General features: G+C 35.6%; 2 protein-coding genes across 2 annotated transcripts in view; both read left to right on the forward strand.

Annotated features, from left to right (window-relative positions):
• Positions 1-821: 821 nt before the first annotated feature.
• On the forward strand, positions 822-15261 carry si:ch211-250n8.1. The gene is made up of 16 exons (XM_001341292.10): positions 822-1116; positions 3698-3802; positions 5556-5631; positions 7129-7285; positions 7361-7406; positions 7489-7547; positions 7643-7678; positions 7774-7826; positions 9486-9618; positions 11541-11761; positions 11851-11896; positions 12026-12091; positions 12174-12233; positions 12302-12390; positions 14737-14831; positions 14911-15261. Exons 1-16 carry the CDS (start codon positions 1080-1082, stop codon positions 14943-14945), a joined length of 1314 nt encoding a protein of 437 aa, XP_001341328.7. The 5' UTR covers positions 822-1079; the 3' UTR covers positions 14946-15261.
• Positions 15262-15716: 455 nt separating this feature from the next.
• Positions 15717-27958, forward strand: part of unk (unk zinc finger) — a 30355-nt gene continuing 18113 nt past the window's right edge. Inside the window, 6 exon segments of the mRNA NM_200236.2 lie at positions 15717-15957; positions 20046-20255; positions 22101-22277; positions 24983-25113; positions 25203-25338; positions 26570-26687. Of these exon segments, the coding sequence (NP_956530.2) occupies positions 15806-15957; positions 20046-20255; positions 22101-22277; positions 24983-25113; positions 25203-25338; positions 26570-26687 (924 nt within the window). The 5' untranslated portion in view covers positions 15717-15805.

Genomic DNA, 27958 nt, shown 5'->3' on the forward strand with positions numbered 1-27958 from the left:
CTAATTTGATTCACACCTATTGCTAAGTGAATTTCTTTACTGGAAATAAAGTAGGCCTGGCTACTTTTATTGTATTGCTACAGTATACTGAATGTGCGTAATGTTATGATTTGCAGTCCTATATATGTGGTAAAAAATGGTCTTTTAGTACTAGAGTAATTTTAAGAGTATTTTGGTAATGACAATGTCAGGTTTTATTTGTTTGAAGCAGTCAAGAGGGCGCTATTAGATTGATGTTTCTAACTTTATCTCAAGGATATTTGGAATGCTAATACAAATTGAAAGGTATGATGTCATTGCCTAGTTTGTACAAGATGAAATTGATTCAATAAGTAAAACTTATTTTCATATAGTCAATAATACTTGGAAAAGATCATGTTCATGTAAAGAAATGGAATAAAGCTAAGCCAAACATTTTATAAAAGAGATTAAACAAATGGTACACGGTATAAATAATAATAAAAACAAAGGAAGCATAATTTGGTTAATCAAATGTTATCTATCTATCTATCTATCTATCTATCTATCTATCTATCTATCTATCTATCTATCTATCTATCTATCTATCTATCTATTTATCTATCTATCTATCTATCTATCTATCTATCTATCTATCTATCTATCTATCTATCTATCTATCTATCTATCTATCTATCTATCTATCTATCTATCTATCTATCTTTCTTTCTTTCTTTCTATCTTTCTATCTATTTTTGTTTATCCTGGCAACTGTTTTTTTTTTTTTACTGTTTATAGTTGTTTTTCACTCATTTTATATTTTTATTGTTGTGAGATATGTGTTCAAAGCTTGTACATATTTCACAATAATAAACAATATATATTAAAAATACGGGCGCCCTCATCCCATTCATCGTCATTACAGTAGCTTATACTAGGTTCATAGGACGGTAGATACGCCGTGTATATTTATGACAGGTGTCACCACTAAACGTGCTCTATCATAACGTATTCTACTAACCAACCCGGAGACGACAAACCATTGATGATGATGACGGTTTATTATTATTAGCATTTGCTTTCAACCGAATGGATGTCGCGCAATATCTGCGTTGACAATAATGCCATCAAAAGACCCGCTTATCGAAACACTTAAAGGTAGGTTTCATATCTCATAACATCAAATGTTGCATCTGGCTGATCTGATGTGTTGTTTTATGGGTTTTGATCAGTTCTGGTTACGCAGCTGACGATAGCAAGCTCTCCGCTCCTGCTTTAGCAGCTCTGCCAGGTAGACAGAAGCTAGCATGCTTGTTTTGCGTACTACTCATCCAAGCGGTTTTGAATTAGTCATACGGTGTGCACTCACTGTAGTGTCCACAATTGACGGCGATATTTAATTAGGTTAAAACAGTATTTTCCATATTTTTAGTACATCTGGATGAGCAAATAAGGATTTTTTTCGTTAATATCTAAATATCTAAATAAATATCAAAATATTCTTATAGGTGTTTGTGTATGGACTGTGGAGTGAAGCAACAGATATTTCCCAGACAGTACAGTACGTCTGCCAGACGTACTTTGTTAGAGAGCCTGGAAAACATCTGCTAATATGACTCTATTTTACGAATAACATGTCTAGAACCTGTTTTATTCATTTATTTTCTTAACGGCTTATTAATCCGGGGTCGCCACAGCGGAATGAACCGCCCACTCAGACCTGTTCTATTATTTATTATACTAAACTGACTATTTACATCTGACAGCAGAGATAAACATTGCAGATGAGCAAATTCATATTAAAAGGTAGAAGATGGAAAAGCTGAAGCCAAAATCCACTCATTATCGTAAGCTGGAGCCACAGTATCTAAAAGTATCAAAGTTTGGGGAAAATTTAGCCGATTTTATTTATGCTGCTGACACTATTGATTTAGCCTTTACATTTTAAGGTACATTTGACTCAAGTTTTCCATTTTAGATTCATCCCAGGTTTTTCTTTTTAACAATTTACTTGTGTAGACTGTAAAAAAAGATGGACAACTGATCTATTATAGAAAACTAAAGCTAAATGTTACAGGTATGGTCATTGTCATCTTGTGTCAATGACATAATTTAGAGCTCAATTCTGCAATAACTATGATCAACTGCAGGAAGCTATGGGAATTCTTTTTATTTTTTTCTTATTTTTATGTGTTTATTCATTGCAAAATCTTGTTTAAATATATATATTTTTTTCATTCATTTTTAAGTCCAAAGAGATAAATGGACTATTGTTTGTTTTTTTAATAATATTTTTTTTGCTGTATTTGGTTACTGAGCTGCAATAAACAAGGCTTTAAAATATAAGCAGTTTTCTTGTAATTTTCTAAACTAGTAGTGTTTTAAATATAATAAATGTATAATAATGGTGATAACCGTGAAACCATGATTATTCTTCAGACCATAATTGTACAACCAAAATCTATAATCGTTGGGTGCCTAAATGTTATGCAGTTCAAAACATGACATATGAATGTGTCTAAATGTAGAAGAAGCCTACTTAAGCAATGCACTGCTTTTGTTGTGCTTGGAAATTCAACATTTTAATATGTTTGTAAGAAAAGCCACATTGTACAATGCAGTGATGTTATGTAGGGTCAAAATACAACATATTAACGTTTTAATGTAGAAAAAGTCACCGTGGGTGTCTTAAGAAGCAAAAATACAACATACTGCATGGGCTTTTATATGCTGTTGTGTCATTACTTATATCGCAAGTCATATCTCTCTGGCCCATCATTTGGGATGCTTTTCATGAACTGGCCTCCATGACTAGGCCCACCCGGAATCTGCACGCACAGAATCCTGCAGATTTTTAGCCCATCATTAATTCTGTTTATGTACTTGAGTAAATGTGTGTAAATCTATATTTATTCAGTTTTTTTAATTAATTTCAGTAATATTATTGACTAATGTGAAAATGTTCATCTGATTTATGTACAATGCAGTTTGTACAGTAATATTTTCTGTCTTTTACTAGATATATTACATGACAAACTTGCTTTGTTTACCAAATAAAGTGAATCTAATTGGATTTGCATTTTAAACATTAAATAAAAGTTAAAAATATATTATTTTATTTCATATATGAAATATTAAGGTTTTAGTTATATTAATCCCAAAATAATTCCGCAGAAATCCGCAGACTTTTACCAAAATTCTCGTCCACAGATTCCGTCTGGCCCTACCCATGACAAACTAATTGAATAGCCCTGCCATACACAATAAATGCGCTATATATATATATATATATACATGACTTGCCATATTAACTAAGATAAAAGGTACAAAAGGTTGCTAGAAATTGTTTTCTGTGTACAGTAAGCTGAGCATTGCTACTTTTATGACAGCAGAATTTTGTGAAATCTGTCTGCACCTTCTTATATGTGATGTAAGTGTGTTGTATTAAAAAAAATGTGAGGCTGGAGACCAGTGGAACATGACGCAACACCTAACGACATTAGTCTGACGCATGTGTCCATATACCAAAAATAAAATAAAAAAGTAGCCCATGATATTGTTGGATAAACACACACACACACACAAACACACACACATCTGTGGCAGGCTCCAGAGCAACCACGTATGCTGTTTGTTCTGGGTTACTCATGCAAGGCTTATTCCACCTGCATTACATAATAACCTGTGGATAAAAACAGAAAATTAACCATTAGCCATCATCCACTGTGTTTATTCTCAGTGTGTATTCTGAATTTGAAATCGGAGGGGACCGTGACTGACTCTAACCCACACCTGCCGTCCTGCTGTGAGCTCCTGGAACTGATACTGCGAAAGGGACTCCAGCGTGAGCTCCACACACCAACACATGCTCTCCTGTACACCTGCATGTCATCACCTGTCAGCAAACACAGGACACACACTCAAACAAGAGCTATTATTACACCTGGTACTTACAGGGAGAAAATCCATCTGCATTACAGGATGACATTTATTGCAGTTTACTGATAATAAGGATATGCTTATCGACAACACACACTTGTTGTTTGGATATTAATTTATTTACTTTTTTTATTTTAGAACCTCAAAACGTAAGTGTTTAGAATTGAGTGCTTCAGATTAGTCTTTATTATGTGTATGTATTTTTTATACAAAATGTATTACTTGGATAAGATAGTGAAGGAGTGGCATGGTAGCTCAGTGGTTAGCTCTGTTGTCTCACAGCAAGAAAGTTGCTGGATTGAGTCCCAGCTGGGTCAGTTGGCAATTCTGCGTGGAGTTTGCATGTTCTCCCCGTCTTTGAGTGGGTTTCCTCCGGGTGCTCCGGTTTCCCCCACAGTCCAAAGACATGCGCTTTAGGTGAATTGGATGAACTAAATTGGCTGTAGTATGTGTGTGAATGAGACACGTAAAACATATGCTGGATAAGTTGGCGGTTCATTCCGCTGTGGCAACCCCTGATGAAAAAAGGGACTAAGCCGAAGGAAAATTAATGAATGAAGAGCAAGTGCAAGCAAACTACTACAAATAAATTTTTTTATTGCAAGAAAAGATAATAAATAGGATCCCGAACATTTGAATGGGAGAAAAATATTTAATGCATGCAAATAGCCCCTTTCAGACTATGTATAATACTAGTATTAGTAGTAAAATTACAGAATGGCTTTTCTACTAAACAAAAAAAATCACTATTCACATGTTGGAATAATTATTCAATTCCATGCGTGTGCAATAAAAAAGGTCAGGAGAGGGTTTTCTTCAATGTCAAAAATCTTAGTATTTTTTAAATACAAATGAATAACTCGATTCACAGAATTCTGTTATCCTCAATGCAATGTAAAAGTTACATTCAGTAGTTGTGCAACAACTTTCATTTTCTGACTTGCACTTTTATAGGCAGCTGATTTGAACAGGTGGAGTTTAGTGAAATTTGTCACTTGTCAGCCATTCTCTAGTACTCCATTGGCCGCACCCATACATAAGTCCTCCTTTTCTATGAATTCTCTGCACATCATCAAAACCATAAGACTTTCTCAACTGCACATATTGTGTGTTTAGTTAACCCAAGGAAGTTTAGCTGCAGAGTTCAAGAGGCTTTTGCATTTCTATCAGCATCATCTACCTCTGTGAAAATGCTTCATTAATATGCAAAGCATATCACACCTAACAAAAGTTCAGTTTATTTATCACCATTAAGCAATACAAATACAATTGTTTAATGAAAAGAAAAAGAGACATAAAAATGTATGTATGTATATATATATATATATATATATATATATATATATATATATATATATATATATATATATATATATATATATATATATATATATATATATATATATATATATATACATACTCCTTTTTCCACAATACACACACAGCAGAACTCCAGTAATGTACTTGTTATGTAACCTCGAATTCCTGAAAATTGCCAAAACGAATTTTTGTGTCATTTTTAAAAAGGTTCTGTTACTCATGATCTCTTCACTCTCCTTTCCAGGTAATTTTCCAGAAAATTCTGTTTTTGTAAAAATGGGCTGTTAACGTTGTATTTATTATATAATGAACAATGCTGCATATCTTTACTTTTTTAGAACCTGTTCTCAGCTTGGCACACAGAGATTACTGGCATTGTTTTGAACAGCTTCTACAACACGACACATGTGGCAGGTGAGTCATTATGCACTCATTGCTTCTCATTTTAAGTGTTAATTATTTCACCTCTTAAATAAGGTTTCAAGTGTGAAGTGCTGAAAGCCTATTATTATTGTTAAAGTAACACACCACTTTTTTTTTTTTTTTTGAAAATAAGTTTATTTTACAACTCCCCAATAGTTTATGAGTAGATTTTTTTATAATATTTAAATGCATTCAGCAGATCTCCGAGTCTGGCGGGAACACTTTTGGCTCAGCTTAGCATAAATCATTGAATCTGATTTGATCAGGTGTGGGCAAACTTGATCCTGAAGGGCCAGTGTCCTGCATAGTTTAGCTCCAACCCTATTCAAACAGACCTCTTTATAGAGTCCAAGTGATCTTGAAGACACTGATTAGTTTGTTCAGGTGTTTGACTAGTGTTGGAACAAAACTCTGCAGGGACACCGGCCCTCGAGGATCAAGTTTGCCCATTCCTGGATTAAACCATTAGCATCTCGCTCAAAATTGATCAAAGAGAAAATTGACCAAAGACCAAAGAGTCCCTATTTAAACCTTGACTCTTCTATAGTTACATCATTGCTATTTTTTGAGCTAATATGGCGAGGAGCTATACTCTAATTCCCATGTAATAATCAAGGAACTTTGCGACTGTATCATGGCTGTAGAATGTTGCAAAAGTGAAGTGGTTTATTAAAAAGCATATTTTAGGTTAAAAAGCTATTTCAAAAAGGTAGAATCGATTGTGAATATACCACATAATACCAAAAAATACCATATTAAAATGTTTTACGATGCACAAGGGTACAAATTTTGAAGAAAAAGTGTGATTCATTTGGTCATTGGCTTTTATCCAATATGCAACACACTGTAAAAAATTCAGGGTTCACATAATTCCTTCATGTTGTCCCAACACAAATCTATCAAGTTAACTTACAAAGTTAAGTGGGTTGAACATAAAACAATGAAATTGTCCAAAAAAAAAAAAAAAAAACCTTAAGAATTGTGTTTCAAGTGGTTAGTGCTACGACACATGGTATTCTGGTGTTTATGGTGACCTGAATTCGATTACTGCCTTGAGGTCCTATGCCGATGGAGGGAAAGCACGTGCACATTTTAACAGAACTGTAAGTACATATTTGGAGATGTACCATATGGACGTCGATGCGATCAAACAAAAGATCTAAACCCAACTCATTTATTCGACTCTGAGTCAAATATTTCGCTAAAGAATAAATAGTTTTAAACAAGGTGCACTTTTAGATTTAAACCTCAGCTGGCTGTTTTCATTCGCTTAGAGCTGTGTTACACACTGTATGGAAGGTCATTTTTAAAAACCCATAATAGGGGCTCTTTAAACAAGCAGAAAAGTGACTTTTGCGTGCAAGACCATGTTTTATGTGCGTTTCACATGTGACGATCAGCTGTTTATTCTGTAACGGGACCAAAATAGCAGTATGTGGTGAACAACAGTGCATCCAAATGCAGTTTATGTTCTGTCTGTTCATGAAGGTTGAGTTCGATCTCTCTGGCCGTGCAACAGAGCACAGCCTGCAGCAAACTCATTACATCTCAAGGCCGAGGACGCTTCTTCATACGGCTCATGCTGAGGAGGAGAACACTGGGAAGTGTAGTGAAACATCTTCTCCACACAAACAGAGTAATCGAGGTTAGTGGACACATACTGATTGATGATTTAATCCTTTCTTTGACAAATAAACCCCATGATTTCTTTTCCCCACAGTGGTACTGCCCTAACATTTCTATTCTGAGAAATGAGGAGCTTTTAGGTGAGCTCTATTAAACGATCTAAGTTTTCTTGTTGAGAAATGTTATGCCATAATTATTAAGACCTCCAATGTCTCCAAACAGAACCATTTCTGTCGCTGTCTATGGTGTTGTCGGAAATGGACTTCAAGATCAATGTTGAGGTACAGTATGAACTGCTAAGCCTCTGCATTTACGATATGCTTTATTGTTCTGTGTTAACTTTTCAAACAATTCCTCTATGATATTTTAATCTCAGAACTGCAGCTTCCTTGATGAAAGCTGGCTGCTTCCGGTACAATCTCAATATCTGGACATTAATTCATTTACCTGTGTGTGCATGACGAGGTAGTGCTGAACTGCATGTTGCAAACCTTGCTTGTGTTTTAGGTGTGTCAGATCTATGAAGTTGTTCCCTGTCGGGAGCTGGGAATAGCGCTCAGGTTAGCATGTTGGCTCGTATTTCTGATTCTGAATGCTGCATTTATCCATGACATTTTGGCTAGTTTTGTATAGTTGATTTTTGCTCATTGTTTTGATTCACTTTTTGCTCTCTGTGCATTATTTTAACATACATACTTTAACTACTGTAGGTTAGTTCTGAAAATGTAGCCCTAGATACATTTCTGGAGATCGCAAATTTTGTATCCAGAAGTACATACTGCTGCATTTTGTCTTTAAAACGTACGCTAGAGGGCGGTATTATGCCCATCTTTTTCGCGCTTATCAGCTGACCACTTCGGTTTCAGAAAGATTGTAAGACCAAAACAGGAGCCACAAAATAAAACAAACAAGTAAATGGCAGGGAGATAATGGGTAAAATCTGAAAACATGGTAAAAAATCAGACGAGGGCTTTTCTTTTTCTAGATTGCCTTTTAAAACTGTCGGTTGGGTTTAGGGAAGTGGATGTGCAGGTCAAGCTGTGCTTTTAAAAGCACTATTGGAGGAGGGTTGGTTCAATTAGTCAGTCAGTCAGTTAGTCAGTCGACAGCGGCCTCTTTTGGACTTACGTGAGAACAGCAGACGCGAATGGCACTCGTGAGAGAAATTTAAGATCTGAAAAAGCGTACACAGTAGCCTCTGGTGGATTCGTGAAAACTGCAGAAAAAAATGTAGCTCCTGGGAAGTATTTGGTACGCTCCAGAAATGTATATAGGGGTACATTTTCAGAATGAGCCTGGGTTGAAAAATTTAGTTGCTTCCCATATGACACATACACTATGAACTTATACACTTAACTGTAGAGTGTATGAGTTTTCTGTTGTCCCAAATGCAACACTTACGTTATTTTTTCGTAGCAGAAGTGGTTAGTGCGTCGACACATGCACTCCGGTGCTCGCAGCGACCCGGGTTCGATTCCGCCTTATGGTCCTATGCCGATCCTTCCCCTCTCTCTCCTCCCTGTGCTCTCCTCTCAATTCTCTCTACTGTCCTATCAAAAATAAAGGTGAAACCCCTGAGAAAAAAAATAAAAAAGTACAACCACTTACTGTGATTGAACATGTACACATGAACATCACCTACAGTAGATACCATATAACAGCAGGTTTACTGTGTTTATATATAACTTTTACTGTTAAAAGCTATTAGTTACTAGGTAATTAAAGTTATTAATAACTAATTAAGCTATGGTAACTAATAACCTTTCTGAATTTTCTGAATTTGATTGTAATGCAATATTGTGCACCTTTGTGAAGCTGCTTTAAAACAATTATTATTGTGAAAAGCGTTTTACAAATAATCTTGAATTTAATTGATCATTAGAATGTTGCTTTTAAAATCCAAAATAAATAATCAAACCCTAGCAACTATTCCTATTCTGTTACATGAGCAAATCTGCAACAGTTTAGTGTAAGTGTTTAATATCACACACTTCTGCATGTCGGTATTTAAAGTACACTTCTTAGGATTTTCATTGTGAATGCACAACTTACCCTATTTATACTACAAAATGGTGTAGGACAGTGCATAAGTATGCAATTTGGGACATACTTTTGTGCTAAAAAGCACAGGCTACTATAAAGTTGATGTTCTACAATGAAAATCAAATACCTCTAGTTAGTATGAGCATTCATATCCCATATTTGTGTGCTTTCTAAAGGTACCTAGATGGACGTGTGTTTGTGTTGGATCTGCTTCAGGGTAGTCAAGCTCAAGTGGATATGTTCGCGGAGCCTGGTGACATCATTGATGAAATAAATGGGATTTCATTGAGGAATGCTAGCAATGGGCAGGTAAGAAGAAATCTTACAATCAAATACATACATTACATGTGAATGATATTATAAGCTGCATATCTTTTTAGATAAAAAAAATAAAACCATTACAGTACCATCAAAGTCATTAATATGATTCATACAATATTTGGGCTATAATCCATAAAGTAAACACAGAGCCTGGTCTTAATTATGAGTTAACCAGTCATGTATTTCATTTGTTTGAAATTTATTTTATGAAATATATCTTCCAATGACAAAGTTCTCTCTGCTGATTTATGGCAGAATTTTACTACATATTTTAATACATTTACACAACAATTATATATATTTATTTTGTGTTTTTGAAAACAGCATTGTCAAAAAATGATCCAGGTTTACACATCACTCAAAATGACTAAAAACACATGCATGCCAGGCCAGTAGTTGGCAGTGGTCAGAATTTTAAGTTTATGAACAAAAGTGCCATTCTCATTGGTTAACCAGTTTTAAATAGCAGTTTTTAATATGCCCAATGCGGTTTTTAAAAATAACACTTTTATTCCTGGACTTTTGCGCATGGGTGCGCTGCGCACGCTCTCAATCGCATGCTTTGTTGCATTAAAAGTTGGCGAAAAGGACAAATGAAAATGCTGTTGTGTATATTGCATGAAAGGTTTTCCATGCTATGTATTGTAAACACTCTACTCTGCATAAGTCTCACTTATTTCTTACAGTGGTCACATTTAACACCACTTAATGATTTTTTATAGCAAAATGCTGCCATTCTATAGCAATAAACATAGTTTGTGAAGCAGACATGAGGGCAAAATTTAAACACAGATTTTGCAACGACTCAACAAGTTGTTGTCCAATCCACTTGTTAAGTCATGACATATGGAGTACTGCTTCCGGGTCCAAGCCAATGCTCAGTTGAATTGAGAAAATATTCGTTTATGACCATTTTTATAGTCATATAACACATTAAAATGATTTTTAAAAAATAAGTCATGGTGTACAAAACAGTCTCTGGACTTACTGCCTCACAGGCATCAATATTCTAGAAAAATTTATCACTTTCTAGCCATCTGATATTAAGCATGGTTATACACTACCTGGCAGAAGTCTTGTCTTCGATCCCAGTTGTAAGAGCAACAAATAATCGCTTGACTTCTAGTTGATCATTTGGAAAAGTGGCAGAAGGTAGATTTTACTGATAAATCATGTTGAACTGCATCCTAATCATCACAAATACTGCAGAAGACCTATTGGAACTCGCATGGACTCAAGATCCTCAGAGAAATCTGTCAAGTTTGGTGAAGGAAAAATCATGGTTGGGTGTTACATTCACTATGGGGGCTTGGGAGAGATCTGCAGAGTGGATGGCAACATCAACAGCCTGAGCTATCAAGACATTTGTGCTGCCCATTACATCACAAACCACAGCAGAGAGCAAATTCTTCAGCAGGATAGCGCTCCTTCTCATACTACAGCCTCCACATCACAGTTCCTGAAAGAAGGACAAAGTGCTTCAGGATTGGCCAGCCCATTCACCAGATATGAAATTTATCGAGCATGTCTGGAGTAAAATGAAGGAGGCATTGAAGATGAATTCAAATAATCTTGATGAACTCTGGGAGTCCTGCAAGAACGCTTTCTTTGCCATTCCAGATGACTTTATTATTAAGTTATTGGAGTCATTGCAGAGATGTATGGATGCAGTCCTCCAAGCTCATGGGAGTCATACACAATATTCCTTATTTTTACACTGCACCATGACTTTGCAGAACTCAGTCCCCTCATTTTATTGTTCCTTTTTTCAGTAATTTGTTTCTCTCAGATGTACATCACAATATGAAAGACAAGATAAAAGAATCTTCTGACAAAAACGAAATGTGAAATATGTATAGAAAAATACATAACCAAAAATCTAACAGGCCACACACTTCTCCCCTCCAAAGGCAGGTGTGGTTCTGTCTAAACTCAAGGGTCAGCCGCTCTCCATTCACTTCATACGCTGGAGAGGAGAAGATGGCTCCATCTATCAGCCGCTGGTCAAACACTTACGGCAGCTCAAACAAGAAAAACCCTCGCTTCAGTTTGGCCCCAAACCAGCCTCTCAGCAGGACAAAACCACAGCAGCTCAGAAGAAAAGCCAGACGCAGTGTGTAAAAGACGGCAGGTACTCTCAATAAAGATGTTTACAATGGATTAGTCTCAAATGCCATAAACAGCCCGGCCTGTCACTGTTTGATCGGCTTTCATTAACAGGATCCTGTATGCCGTGGACCTCTTAGGAAAAGCAAACATAGGAATGGTACAGTAGCTGTGTAAACATCTCTCCCTCTCTCTTTCTTTATGGTGCTCTTGCTTATCTGTAATCCATGCATGTGTATTTTTAAGTCTACGTATTGACTATGCATGTTACTTTTTGTTTCATTTTAAGTATGGAGGTAAGGAGGTTCTGCAGCATGCCATTCCTGTGGTCCTGGAGAGTAAACAGACAAGAAAGGTATATCTGCAATTGAGCAAGTGAGTTTTATGTAGAGAGATGAAGATGTTTAATTTTTCATGCTTCTGATTTTGTTGTAAAGGAAGTTCTGCTGGATGTAAAGGAGACTCATCTTACCTGCATAGATAAGTCTACTAAGCAGGTTTGTATTACTCTGAAGTAATGTGTGAACAGAGATTGCTTTAAGAAACTTTTTGTTCTCTTTACCAGGAGCTGTTTCAACACCACTTCCCTGAGATATCATGCGTTGGGAGATTCGGAAGCCAACCGGATTTAACCATTTTTGCTTTTTGTGTATTGTAAGTATTTTAAGAAGCATTAAGTAGCAGGTGTACAGAAGCATGTTTCTGCAACAGGATTAAAATTAATGTAAAAAGTTAACTGTGACCTTTTAACTCACAGTTTACACTTTATATTTTAGAGATTACATTTTGCAATTCTGACTTTTTTTCTTTGAATTCTGAATTTATTTGGATTGAACATCACAAAATGCTTTTTATATTTGTTTATTTCATGCTGGAAGTATTTTGTATAGATATCTATTTGCAGTGGTGTGAAGTAACTAATTATAATTACTCAAACTACTGTAATTTAGTTGTTTTTCTTAGGAATTGTAATTTACTGAGTTTTATAAACGTGTACTTTTACTTTCCCTTGAGTACATTTTTAGTGCTGTATCGGTACTTTTACTCCACTGCTTTCCTTTAACCTGTCCAAGAAGATGTCCAAAATCTTTACACGCATTGACTCAGAGACTGTTTAGATGCATGTCACCAATGAGAAGATGACGTTTACTGTATGACGTTTATTGTATGATGACCGAAATGGCCTTAAACACCAAGCAGGCACAAGACGTTGTACCCTAATGTCGTGGGGATGTTGCTTTTTTTTTTGGAAATGAAAATCGGGTTTATGTCAGAACTCAACGTCTGGCCGATGTCAATGTCCAACATCCAACCTAAAACCAACCACAAATCAATGTCTGATGATGTTAGAGCTTGGCGTTGTGTGGAAGTTACCGCTACAATGTTTATAAGACGTTGGATTTTGGTTGCCATACCTCATGAATAAATGTCAGTATCTGACTTCAATGTGATGTTGGTTTAAGATGTTGGCTCGACGTTGGATTTTGGTCACTTTCTAATAACCTAAAATCAACATCATTTTATTGTGCATCAAAACAACCTTGTCCTTAGATGCTGGTTAGACATTGAATTTTGGTCACCTGACATCACAACCTAAATCTAACCCAATACTAATGACAGAGGCTGTTTCTCAATTCCAAGAACGCAGAGAACAGACTTGTGTTCTTGTGGAGACCGGTCTTGCCAGGTGTCCTCGGAAGAACGAACTCAGGAGACCGCGAGGGCAGAGAACGCGTCCTTTGAGAAATGGGATGCTGCGTTCTTCTTGATGGTCACATGACCTTCACGCTTTTTAAATATTAAATTATTTAAACATTACAGCCTTCATACAACGATTTATTGTTTCCCCCCTCTTCAAAATATATACTTTGCATAAAAACATTATAAATATACTCTGCACAATATAAATAAAACAGATTTTAATACGAATTTCAGCAAACAAACACCCTTAATGTGTTTATTCCTTTATTAAGATGTCCATGGTAATGTTTACTTTCACTGTTTCATTTAGGGAAACTCCTGAGGTAAATAAGTGATATCTCTAAACTTTAATAATAAATCTAAATAAAATGATGCGCTTCCCACCTCCAGTCGCAATGACTTCTGGGACTTCCAGAGCGAGTTCGGTGCTCAAGTCTGCATCAGTGCGTCCTCGATATCAAGATCACATCCGGGAAGTTTCACGCGACCTCCGTACTTGCGGTCTTGAGTATTGGAACTGAACTTAGGCAGCTGATGATGACGTTTCACGAGAACACTAGGACGCAAGACCGCTGAAGAACGCATATTGAGAAACAGCCATTGTTTGCCTGCTGCGCAATAATTAGATTCACTACAGAATGTTACGTTTACACACACATGTACAAATTACATAAAAATGCATCAGCTTTTTACAGCGTAATACTCACTACTCACTACTCTTGAGTACTTTTTAAAGGTCTACGTTTTGCTCCTACTTTGAGTAATATTTACAACAGATACTTTTACTCTACTTGCACTACATTTTTAGGCAAGTAATGGTACTTTTACTTAAGTATGATTTTTGTGTACTCTTACACCACTAGTAATGCGTTACCCCCAACACTGTTATAATATAAATATATGTGGAAATATAAGACTATCGACTTTATACATCTTCCGATGTAAGACTAAAGTTTAAATCAATCCACCAGAGAGCATTTTTTTTTTATTAGTCTTTCACACGTTGGCAGTAAAAAAAATCAAACAATACATTGAAATTCATACAAATCAAGCCTTTAAAATGAGATACATGCTTACACGAAGCTTTCCGTCATGAAATATCAGATGCTTCTATTTTAACTCTGATTATTACAGGCGTTCTGTATTTGATCTGGTGTTGGAGTTTGAGTAAATGTCAGGCAGGTTATTATGAGACTGGGTTATCTGCATTTCATTTGCTTATCAGTGACATTTCCTTCCAGGCTTTTGTGTTTTCAAACTTGGACTTTATTCAGTACTCAAATGTTTGATTGGTTTCAGAGATGCACCACAAGCAGACAAACCGTCGGGCTTCTGTTGTGTGGTCCTACAGGCCGCTAGCTGTAGTGAGTGTGAAGAGATTGTAAACCGTATAGGTGAGTGAGTTCATCCAATAAAAGGATTATGTGGAATTAATTTAATTTGATTTACATTTGTACATTTTTGTGCCTACAGCTGCTGGGTTTAAGCATACAGAATGGTTTGTCTGAAAATCTCAAAACCTTGAGTGAACTGGACATCTTCAAATGTGCACAGTGTGTTTACTATTTAATGTATTGTTACATATAACAATATAATATATAAATATATCTATAGTTTATTGTTTTGTATCTGTATGTATGATAGTTTGTAATATCTTACTGTAATATTCTGTATATGTGCAATATTGAAATACAGAATTGTGGTTTTGTTACAAAATCTGATGCCTTTAATATCGTCTATTCTTTTGTAAATTTGATCTTTTTGATTTTATGCTTAGTACTTTATTGTAAATTAAAAAAAATAACTAAAACACGAATTTAAATCAACTGTTAATTAACCGTTTGCCTTTTTTATTATGCTGTTTAAGTACAAATGAATTTTTAAAGATATACTTAACATTTTTAAAAACATAATTATTTATACATTTCTAATCAAACAAGTATGCATTATATTATATTAATATTATATTATTATGTAATACTTTTCGTAAAGAAATAAATTACGATGATTGATGCAGTTTATCTACGACTTTAAATTTGAATTATATCTCGCTCTTAATTTGGATATTACATCTATTCCTTATGTCTGACTTCACTCCCCTATGACGTAAAGAGGTCCGATGTATTGAACTAATGGAATCATCTGATTCTTTTCAAAGAATCATTTAAACCGGCTCAGCAGTCCTTTGTGCATATATTGAACTGAACTGAACTGTTCAAAAGAGTCGATTCGCTCCCAAACTCGACGTCACCACAATGGCCCGGAATTTCCTCCTCGAGAGATCTAGCGCATGCGCACATCGAAAAAGAATGCGGACTTCGCAGCTCTCCCAATATTAAATAGTTTGATGGCCATAGTTTGATAAATCATGTCGAAAGCACCGTCTCTGCCCGGTTCTTCGGGTGCTGCGGCCAGCCTGGGACCTTCATCGTCCTCCTCTTGCTCGTCTCCCTCGGCAGGTGGCACGACTTCCCCCGCTAACGTGCTGCACGCACAGCCCGAGAAGCCCCAGCACTACACGTACGTAACCAAACACCTTTAACTTACACCCACCTGATCGCTCATGCAAATCACACATCTTTCATGCATCAGCACATTTTACACGCCTCTGATGGGGTTTGGTGGCTCTGGTGATCTGGGTTGAGAGATTAATTTAATGCAGGCCTAGTGGTGTGATGGTCTGTGCATCTATTGCTGTGAGGTGATGTTTTGAAGGATGGACTTCAGCTTCCTGGTGATTTGTAAACAGAGTAATGAAGGCAAGCTATGAATGGTTAATTAATGTGATGTGTTATCCTTTGTGAAATAGTTTTTAAAGTGCAAGTCTATTATTTTTCATCACAAACCTCTGAGGGAGCGCCACATAACTGTCCACACACAGCTTTTGATGAATTACTTTACATTTGGTCAGGTTTTTTTTTTCAATACGCTTACAAATAAGTAAAATGTTTAACTCTGAAATGGCAAGCAAGCCAGATTTAGCTGGTTATATAAAATATTTAAAGACTGATATTCAAAACCACTATACACATTTCAAGTACTTTATAATGCCATTTCAAGGCTTTCCAGTCATTACCTAAAAATCTTCCAAATGTGTTTATTTTTTTATTTAAACCTGCATATAAGGTTTTTAAAGAGAAATTTAGATGTATCATAAGAGTAAAACACATTTAGATTTTTCTTATCAAATAAGCAAATCTATGTAATGATGTAAATAATGCATGAAAAGCATCTTTATAAGTTTGCTGTCATTCCTCATTATTGTATGATTAGAAATAGTACTTTAGAATCCACTATGCATATTTCCATCACTTTCACAAGGCCTTTAAAGTGGGGCTGCACAAAATATGGTTTCAGCATCAATATTGCAATGTGCACACTCGCAATAGTCACATCACAACAGTGGTGGAAAGAGTACTGAAAAAGTAAAAGTACCAGTACTTGCCTAAAAATGTAGTGCAAGTAGAGTAAAAGTATCTGTTGTAAATATTACTCAAAGTATGAGTAAAAAGTAGACCTTTCAAAAGTACTCGGGAAAGTATTATGGTGTAAAAAGCTCATGCATTAACATGTAATTTGTGGATGAGTGTAAACGTAACATTCTGTAGTGAATCTAATTATTGCCCAGCAGGCACACACTGTCAAAGGACGTTAATATTAGGTTAGATTTAGGTTGTGATATCAGGTGACCAAAATTCAATGTTTAGCCAGCTTCTAAGGACAACATTTTTTTGATGTCCAATAATGACGTCAAATGATGTTGGTATTTTTTTTATATAAGGTTGTGTTAGAAACTGACTGAAATCCAACGTCGAGCCAACATCTTAAACTTACGGCATATAGACATCAAATACTGACACTTATTCATCAGGTATGACAACAAACTCCAATATCCGATAGACGTCATAATGGTAACGTCCACACAACGTCAAGCTGTAACATCATTAGACGTTGATATTTGGTTAATTATAGGTTGGACGTTGGACATTGACGTCAGCCTGATGTTGGGTTCTGATGCCAACCCAATTTTCATTTCTAAACAAAATGTAACGTCCCAATGACGTTCTGGTACAACTTCAATCTGAGGTCATGACGCCATTTTGGTCACCATACAGTAAACTTCAGTCATCTTCTCATCAGTAACATGCATCTAAACAGTCTCTGGGTCATTGCGTGTAAAGATTTAGGACATCTTGTTGGACAGTTTTAATGCTTTAAACAGTTTGCTGCAATTATAAATCACCCATGTCTTGGGGTTATTCATTTTGATGTAATTTACCTTCTATGTTTGATTTGATTGGACAGGAATGACAGGACTGATTTTTGTAATCCCATAGACAAGAAAAAATAAGGAGTGACTGCAGGTTGAAGGAAAGTAGTGGAGTAAAAGTACCGATACTGCACTAAAACTATTCTCAAGTGAAAGTAAAAGTACATATTTTTAAAACTTCTTAGTAAATTACAATTTCTGAGAAATACTACTCGATTGCAGTGGTTTGAGTATTTGTAATTTGTTGTTTTACACCACTGCATCACAAGATATGCAATGTTGAGTCTGATTGTTGAATAGGAGCCACAGAATTTTATTTATTACTGTATTCATATGGAATATATTTACAATTAATGCAAAAAAAAAAAAAAAGTGTTTCTTTTGTCATGTTTTTAGTCCAAATGTCTACATTTCAAAGCAAAAACTTACCCCACTGGCAGATCATTTTACCTGTTTTACTGAAAAACTCTTAATTTTGACTAATTACTTCTCAAGTTGAAAACAAACCAATATTTTAGCTTGATTTAAGAATTTTTTTAAAATATTTTTACTTGAAACGAGACAAAACAAAGTAAGAAAAGCATTTTTTGCATTGTGACTGTTCAATTACTGTGCTTGAATACTGTTAGGCTCTCCAGAAAACCATAAAAGTCAAACTGTTTTCATATGAATGAAATATTGCAATCTTAAATTTTTTCCAATATCATACAGCTCTACTTTAAAGATTAATAATTCATGCCAGATAATTGAAGATTTTTGAGCATCATTATGTCAGACATTGCAAGTTTTATTATAATATTAATGTGTTGAGCATAAGCTTGAACATAGTATACTATATTCTCATACATTTTGACTTTTTATTTCTACAGCACCAGGGTTCTATATCAAAATGCTAAAATTACTAATATATCCATTAACATTTCACATAAATAGCCAACACACTAGATCTGGTTCCTGTATTTGGAACAGTCCTGTATTTTCCTGTATTTAACAGTCCCAAGGGTATTTTCAGAACTTGGCAAACGTGCTTTTTCCTTTTATGCACCCAGTGCCTTGGAACGACCTGCAAAATCAGCTCAATCTTGACACACTTCCGAGTACTTTTAAATATCTTTTGTACAACATCTTAAAGGATACTTGTAATTGTTTTTTTTATGATTTGATCTTTTTATGAATGGTGATTTTGTAATCTTGTGATATTGATTTTGTGATTTTTATGTGAAACTTTGTGTTTCCTGCCATCTTGACCTGGTCTCACTAGAAGACAAGACAGTACTGTGTCAATGTGATTTCCTGGCTAAATAAAGGAAATAATAATATTAATAATGATATTAAATGCATATATTTTTCTTCTGAAAGTCAGATCATGAAAATGACATATATTACACTCTTTGAAATAGTGTTTATTTTTACATTTGTCCGGCTTTGCAGATTTTCAGTTTTCAACTAGGGCTACACAATATTGGCGAAAGCTGCAATATTTAGTTTTTCTACATTATATATTGCAATATCAACTATAATTTTCACCAGATGAAATGAATAGCTCTTTCTGGAAAGAAATCACAATTTTAGATTGATTGGGATGATTTTGTAGGACAGTGCTTCAGCAATAAAATAAGCCAAACAGAAGCTCTGATAAATACAGTAGAGCAAATGAAATGCAGTGTTTTGTGGGAGTCTAGCAATATTCAGATACATAAATTAAATAGTTAAATGTAAAATAACACTGTGCAGTCTTCATTATCTATATATAGACCATTTCAATATAACGATATATCATTGGTTCATGAACAGTTCCTGCATGTCTTAAAACTTTTTCAGGACTGTCAAGAGGCAATTCAGTCACAACTAATGTTAACACAGCTGTCATTATAAGAAGTATGAACATATGGAACGTTCTGGATTCTCAGAAGCTTAGAAAATGAAAGATCTAAAACAGGAAATAAACCAGGACCATTGTTATTGCTTACATCCCTCAAAATGGTCTATACATAAACCAAACACATCTTTTCTAAAGTTACAAACATAATTTCTTGTGTGTGAATACTTTAAAGTGGCTTGATAGAGTTGCACAGGCCTTAAAACCACACACAAATGATAAACGCTTTACTAACTTAATGGTTAATCTTTGCTGTGACTTCACAACTACTTTGCAAAAGATCCTGCGATGCGATTACAGTGAATGCACACATTGCATTATCAATACTGAAATGATATATTGTCCAGCTCTATTTTCATCCTTCAAATGTTTAGTAGCCACGTCCATGCTATTTGTGTGTTTTGTTAGTTTAACTATTATAGTGTGTGACGAACTCCTAATCTTAATCTCTAATCTTAGGTATCTGAAGGAGTTTCGGACAGAACAGTGTCCTCTTTTTGTTCAGCACAAGTGTACTCAGCACAGGCCTTTCACCTGCTTTCACTGGCACTTCCTGAACCAGAGACGACGGAGGCCGATTCGCAGACGAGATGGAACCTTTAATTACAGCCCTGACGTGTACTGCGTTAAATACGACGAGGGCACGGGAACATGTCCTGATGGGGATGAGTAAGAACCAGCACACACACTTGACACGTTCAGACTGCACTACATGTGTCAGTTTCTGGTTACAGATTTAAAGGGATAGTTCACACCAAAAAAAGAAAATTATATGTACTATTTTCTCACCCTTTATGAGTTTTTGTTGTCTGCTGAACCTAAAAGAAGATATTTTAAAGATAATTGTAATCATTTACTTCCACAGTGCTTGTTTATCCTACTATGAATCAGAATCAGATAGAGCTTTATTGCCAGGTATGTTCACACATACGAGGAATTTGCTTTCGTGACAGAGTTTCTACAATGCAACAGAATAACAGAGACAGAACAAAAAAACAGATAATAAATACATTTTTAAAAATAGAAGCCAGAGAACACGGAGATGGCAGCAAAGAAACAAAAATGCATTGAAAACATGTAACAGGTGTAAGGCGGAATATGAATGTAATTTAATGTTGATGATTAACAGAACACTTTAGCTATTGTAAGTTTGCCAATCAAAATTAAAGTGCCCCTCCGCACAAAAGTGGAACTGTCCAACCCCGCACGTTGCACTAATAAGTGCTATTTATTACTGGAGTTTGCAGCTGCTCTGAAAACCAAACCAAAACCGCTGGTCAGCGGACTACTCTGATTTGCTGGTCAAGGACATTAGTAATAAAATTACAAATGAGTATTACGAGGGAGGTATAGTGATATATTACACTGGTTTAACTTGTTTGCAGCATGAAATTGGTAGTTTTATTGTAGCGTAGTCTAGCCTATGGTGTAGGAATCTAGTTTAGGCAATCGTTTGGAGTGCTACTTTTTACTTTCATTCAATGTGTTCTTGGTCATTATTAATGCATTGTCACCTTAAATGAGCATGTGCAGCATGGCAAAAATAGACCCAGTGCCAAAACTATCACGGCACTGCTGCTTTAGTGATGCTTACGCCTCGTTCTGACACGCTGCTTTTGCGTACAGTATGAAAGCTCTAATCTGTTAACATAGACCCCAAAAAACCATGCACTGCTCACACTCAGTCTTTCAGCCCTCTCACCGAAAACACTTGATTAATCTTGGCTGGCAGATCAACACTCGCCACATGATTGCTCTCATCTGTGCCATTATTTGTAAGTGTGTTTAAGTGAGTTTGCAAACCTGTGTACTTTCCATAGCTTCTTCCTAAAACTTCAGCCGTAGGCAGTTCCCGCGGTCACAAAAACCTCCTGTCATCTCAACTAGGTGCGCCAGAAAAGCGTGAATGTGTTGCGTGCGTGTCCCTCCATTCGTAATAACAAACTTGAATGAGCTTGCCTTAGGCAGCCTCAGTCATAATCAGTCCAGTGTGCATGGTTATTAGTCTCGGTGCACAAACTAGCGCAAAGTTGGCATAACTATGTTTAGTTGCTGCAGTTTTGTTCCGTTCAAAAACACGAAGTTGAGAAGCCTTTACGATTAATTAACCGTGACGAATTAAATTGCGGTTAATAGTGAAATCGGTTAATCGTTGCATCCCTTTACTGATGTGGTTCGGAAACTTTTTATTTAAAAAATTAAGTTTATCTACTACTTTTTTAATGTTGGGATCAGATGGACGCTGTACAAATACTGCAGTTTTGTGGGTTATGTTGTCTTCATTTCATCATTTAGTTTCTACATAGACCTGCATTCATTCGCCTCTCTCTACCTACTGAATTCCTGAATCAGTGGGTGGAGCTGAACAGCCAATGGTGGACAAAAATGCCAACATGAATGTTTTGAAACCTATAGGATGTTTTTAATTGTACAGAAACCTCTTATATGTCAAAAGAGCAAGCTAATTTTGATTCCTCAGTTTATAACCTCTTCAAAATATGTGTCTATTGGCAGGTGTCCATTTCTACACAGAACAGCTGGAGACACAGAGAGGCGGTATCACCTGCGCTACTATAAGACCGGCTCCTGTATCCACGAGACTGATGGAAAGGGGCACTGCAGTAAAAACGGCCCTCACTGTGCCTTTGCTCATGGGTCACATGACCTCAGAAGCCCTGTATATGACATCAGGTGTGTAGCTGGTCTTCAGAGCAGTATTTCATCTGAGTATGAAAACTTCTTATTAACGTTTTGCACCAAATCATGCTAATAACATGCTAATTTATGCTAGAATCATGCTAGAAACATGTTAATTCATGCTAGAATCATGCTAATAACATGCTCATTCATGCTAGATTCAGTGCTAGAAACATGTTAATTCATTCTAGAATCATGTTAATATCATGCCAATTCATGCTAGAATCATGCTAGTAACATACTAAGTCATGCTAGAACCTTGCTAGTAACATGCTAATTCATGCTAGATTCATGCTAGAAACATTTTAATTTATGCTAGAATCATGCTAGTAACATGCAAATTCATGCTAGAATCATTCTAGTAACATGCTAGTAACATGCTAATTCATGTTAGAATCGTACTAGTAACATGCTAATTCAATCTAGAATCATGCTAGTAGCATGCTAATTCATGCTAGAATCATGCTAGTAACATGCTAATTCATGCTAGAGTCATGCTAGTAACATGCTAATTTATGCTGAATCATGCTAGAAACATGTAAATTCATGCTAGAATCATGCTTGTAACATGCTAATTCATGCTAGAATCATGCTAGTAGCATGCTAATTCATGCTAGATTCATGCTAGAAACATTTTAATTCATGCTAGAGTCATGCTAGTAACATGCTAGTAACATGCTAATTCATGCTAGAATTATGCTAGTAACATGCCAATTCAACCTTGAATCATGCTAGTAGCATGCTAATTCATGCTAGATTTAGTGCTAGAAACATGTTAATTCATGCTAGAATCATGCTAGTAACATGCCAGTTCATGCTGGAATCATGCTAGAAACAAGTTAATTCATGCTAGAATCATGCTAATAACATGCTAATTCATGCTAGAGTCATGCTAGTAACATGCTAATTCATGCTGAATCATGCTTGTAACATGTTAATTCATGCTAGAGTCATGCTAGTAACATGCTAGTAACATGCAAATTCATGCTAGAATTATGCTAGTAACATGCCAGTTCATGCTGGAATCATGCTAGAAACAAGTTAATTCATGCTAGAATCATGCTAATAACATGCTAATTCATGCTAGAGTAATGCTAGTAACATGCTGAATCATGCTAGTAACATGTTAATTCATGCTAGAGTCATGCTAGTAACATGCTAGTAACATGCTAATTCATGCTAGAATTATGCTAGTAACATGCCAATTCAATCTTGAATCATGCTAGTAGCATGCTAATTCATGCTAGATTTAGTGCTAGAAACATGTTAATTCATGCTAGAATCATGCTAGTAACATGCCAGTTCATGCTAGAACCATGCTAGTAACATGCTAATTAATGCTAGAATCATGCTAGTAACATGCTAATTCATACTAGTCTAGTATGCTAGTCATGTCCTTTTTTTTTAGAAAAATGCATCAATTTTGGATCAATAAAAGCATATTCTCAGCAATATTGTGTTTATTTAGGCCAAAATATAAGAAGGAAATTGCTCCTCTGTCGTAAATGTCCTGTCACTGTGCCTGGAGGAGGTAAAAGCATGGCTTTCCGAGATTTTTTTATTTTTAAATGAGGAAAAAACAGAGGTTATATTTGGGCCAAATGATTTGTCGGATTATAAACACCCCAGGTTAGGCAACTTAGTGGAGTTTAGATCACCCCGTTTATGTAACCTGGGTGTTTTGTTAGATTAGAACTTAATATTTAATAAACATATTTTAATAGCTTTTACTAACTTCTCCTTCTTATTAAAAGGAAGTCCTCCCTCAATTTGCATTCTCTAGAAATTGCTATACAAGTGCTTATAACCTCCCTGTTAAACTATTGCAACTCTGTATTTTGAGCTGCCTAAGTCTCAGATCGATCTCCTGCAAAACGCTGCAGCTAGATTTTAACAAAAAGCCTGAAATATGTACATGTTGCTCCCATTTTGGCCATATTGGTTACCCTTGAGACAAAGAATCAAATTTAAAATCCTTTTTTTTTTGTGTACAAAGCCTTACATGGCCTGGGCCCCCATTATTTATCTCAACTGATTGTGGCCTACACTCCATCTAGACTCTTGCGCTCCGCTGATCAGTTTCAATTAAAAGTCCCAAAAAAAGCAGGGGCAAACGTGCATTCTCTGTAGCCGGTCCTCGCCTTTAGAACGCGCTGCAGCTAGAATTAAAAATGGCTTTAGCACTGAAAGTATTTAAGTGTAAATTAAAGAGAGATTTATTTTCTAGATTGTTTAAAGCATAAATCCCCTCCTGAGGGGACCAACTGTCTTGTTTTTAGTCCTGTTTAGTATGGTCAACTGTGGCAGCATCTTTTTACTTGGCGGAATTATTTATAGGGTCAATGCTCTCTTTTAAATTATGTGCCTATTGTTGTTTTGTTTATTATGTCTGAACTGCTTGTTTGTATCTTTGTGTAAATTTAAACTATAATAAAATATGTTTAGTGTTTTTTTCATGTGATCCTTCTGATTTGTAACCTCATAAATATTTCAAATAATTATCATTAAAATAATTTTACTTAATATTATTTTCAGTTATCTTTTATAAACGGCAGTTTTAACAGAACAGCGTTCAAATTTAATTGATCTCTTTGCTAAGTCACTTTTTATTGATTTAAAGCATTGTTGCTGTACAAAAGTATTATTTTAAACCTTACCATCTACCATGTGATATCTGTATTGATTTTTGTTCTGATCAGAGAGGTCCAGGTATTAGAAGCCCAGGCCACTACTGGGTTGACTGAGGGCTCGTCTGGAGAAGGCCAGTCTGGAGTTGTGGCCAGCACTGCACTCATAGAAAAGATCCTGAGTGAAGATCCACGCTGGCAAGGTGAAATCAGCCTCTTCACACACATACACACACACAACTTGAAAACGCTTTTGTATTAGTGTGTCATGCTTTTCATTTGTTTATTTCAGATAACAGTTTTGTGCTCTCTCACTATAAGACTGAGCTTTGCAAAAAACCTCCTCGCCTGTGCCGTCAGGGCTACGCATGTCCCTACTATCACAACAGCAAAGACCGCAGACGGAGCCCTCACAAGCACAAATACAGGTCTGTTTAATACTCGATGTTCCAGAAAATAAGCTACATTATCAAATGGAGTTGACAGAGAGGGAAAAAAAACATTAAAATGATGTTTAGGTCAAATTTTCACTTAGAAATATTGTAAATTAGCCTATTGGTAGTTGCAAAGTAAAACATAAGGTTACATAGGGTGTTTTTCCACTGCGTTCCATCAGTGATTGGTCAGAAAGAATCATACTTACAATTGTAAGGCAACTTGCTGCACAGTTGAATCAGCTTTTAACCAAAGATGCGCTTGACTTGACTTAAGTTGAGTCAACTCAAATAGCACAGCTTTTGTTTTGTAGTTTATATATATATATATATATATATATATATATATATATATTTATTTATTTTTTTTTTTTTCACTCTTTTATATATATAAAAAAACTACAAAACAAAAGCTGTGCTATTTGAGTTGACTTAACTTTTTTTATGAAACACCATGCTAGCTATATTTACATAGTCAGCAGTAGTCTTAGATGTATTGTTGGTTCACACATCTAAACACCTGAAATGGCAGCACTGTGGTCAGTAGGAGAGGTCCAGATGTTCCTCTCATTGGTAGTTCAGGAAAATCTGGATGGGACGACCCGGAATTAAAATGATGGTGTCACTGCAGTGAAGGATGTGCAACTATAGCAATAGTTCAACCCACTATAAGCGGTGCTAAACTGCAGTGGAAATGCGGAAACTGAACTGAAGACACTCGTGCCGTGCTGTGCAGTGGAAAATCTGATCTGAGATCTGATCACAACAGAAGTGAAATTGGGCTGAGGGGTTAAATAGAAATATGTCCACCTAATTAGCCCGGTGACAAGTTATGTTGATGAAATTTCAGTAAATAATGCTCATTGCTTGTGTAAAATTATTTAAAAATTGGTTGCAAAAAGATGAAATTAATTTCCAACATTAATATGTTAACATTGACAGCCTAATAATGGACGCTTTCACATTTACGGGTTTTTTAGCAGCGGAAGTCATAATAGTTGGGTAAACTTAGAGTGCAGTGAATGGGAGAGTGCCACAAATAATTTTTTACAGTGCTATTTGTTCCTATTTTGTTTTGAAAAATGCATCATAACAGTCTTGTGGTCCATTAGAACTGTCAAATGATTAATTTATTGTAATTAATCTGTTTGACAGCACTAATAATAATTATGTGACACATTATTTATGTATTTCTGTGTGTGTGTTTGTGTGTGTGTTTTTAAAGAGCGCTGCCGTGTCCCTCGGTGAAGCACAGTGATGAATGGGGCGATCCTAGTAAATGTGAGGGTGGAGAAGGCTGTCAGTACTGCCACACACGCACAGAACAGCAGTTCCACCCGGAGGTACTTCACTCTCTGTCTAATGCAGCTCCACTCTGCTCAACATCAGCGTTTACTGCTAGAACAGCCACATCTGTGTTCTTGAGCACTTATGGGTTTAATCAAATAAAACTGTGGCTATTGGATTATGCAATGCTTGTGATTCTCATTAGGGATGCTATTTTGTTTGGCCCTTCGGCTTAAGTGGTTAATTTTTTAGGTTATTGATTGGTGATGTTGCTTTGCTATTCTAGTAGTGATTGATAAAGCTGGTATAAAATGGCATTTTTTCATTAAAAATGTTAGATCTTCAACCTGGCGTATAGATATTTTGGTTGACTAAAACTTTTGGTGTGTGTTATGAAAAAGGAAATGTACAAATGGGGAATTGAACATATAATATGTAAAAGATGCAAAAAGGATGAAATATCTCTCATGTAAAAAAAAGAAGAAATAAGTTGAATGATATGGTAATGGTGTGGGGAAAATAATAAGCTTCATCCAGCTCCATTCCGTCTTGACAAAATGTGTTTTGCGTACAGAATTGTTTTGTGTATGGGTTTTTTGTTCAAAATAAAATAAATCAAACTCTAAAACATAAAATGTTCATAGCTTAAAATAAATGTGTTGTTTGCTGAAACAGTTGATTTCAGCATGCTCAATTAATATTTTTCACTATGGGATGAACTAAAGCTACTAAAACTAGAAACATTTTTTTATCTTTTTGTTCTTTTGTGGTTTCTAGGCTTTACACTTGATTCACATGATTTTCGGATATTGCTGTACATGACTCTTACAGTTATTTATGATTTACACAATTTTAAAACTTATATTATTTTACCTGATTAAATATTTTGGAGCTTTGCACTTATGTTAGTTATAATATATATATATCAAGGTCGTTGCTACTGCTACTCATGTGATATTGCATTTATACAACAGTTAGACAGGCATAAATGTGTATATAAAAAGGAAACTCAAGCGGGGAGTCTCAAAACTTCTTTTTGTATCAGGAACTACTTTCTACTTTTGTCATTCATTAACATCTGCAACTGACGGTCAGAATAGCAGAAATCGTTGCTTATTTACCAAAGTTACTTGAGAGCTAACAATTAAATGATTCTCCTGCATAATGACAAAACAGGTGATTTTGTTCACATTTTAAATGTAAGATTATAGGGCTGAACAGCATGAAATGCCATCAGTCTACATAGATTTATCATTAGGCTTTGTTGCAATCAGCATATCACAATAATTAACCCTGAAAAAGCAAAAACAAAACAAACACTACTAAA

This window comes from Danio rerio, chromosome 12 (genome assembly GCF_049306965.1).
Source record: "Danio rerio strain Tuebingen ecotype United States chromosome 12, GRCz12tu, whole genome shotgun sequence".
NCBI lineage: Eukaryota > Metazoa > Chordata > Actinopteri > Cypriniformes > Danionidae > Danio > Danio rerio.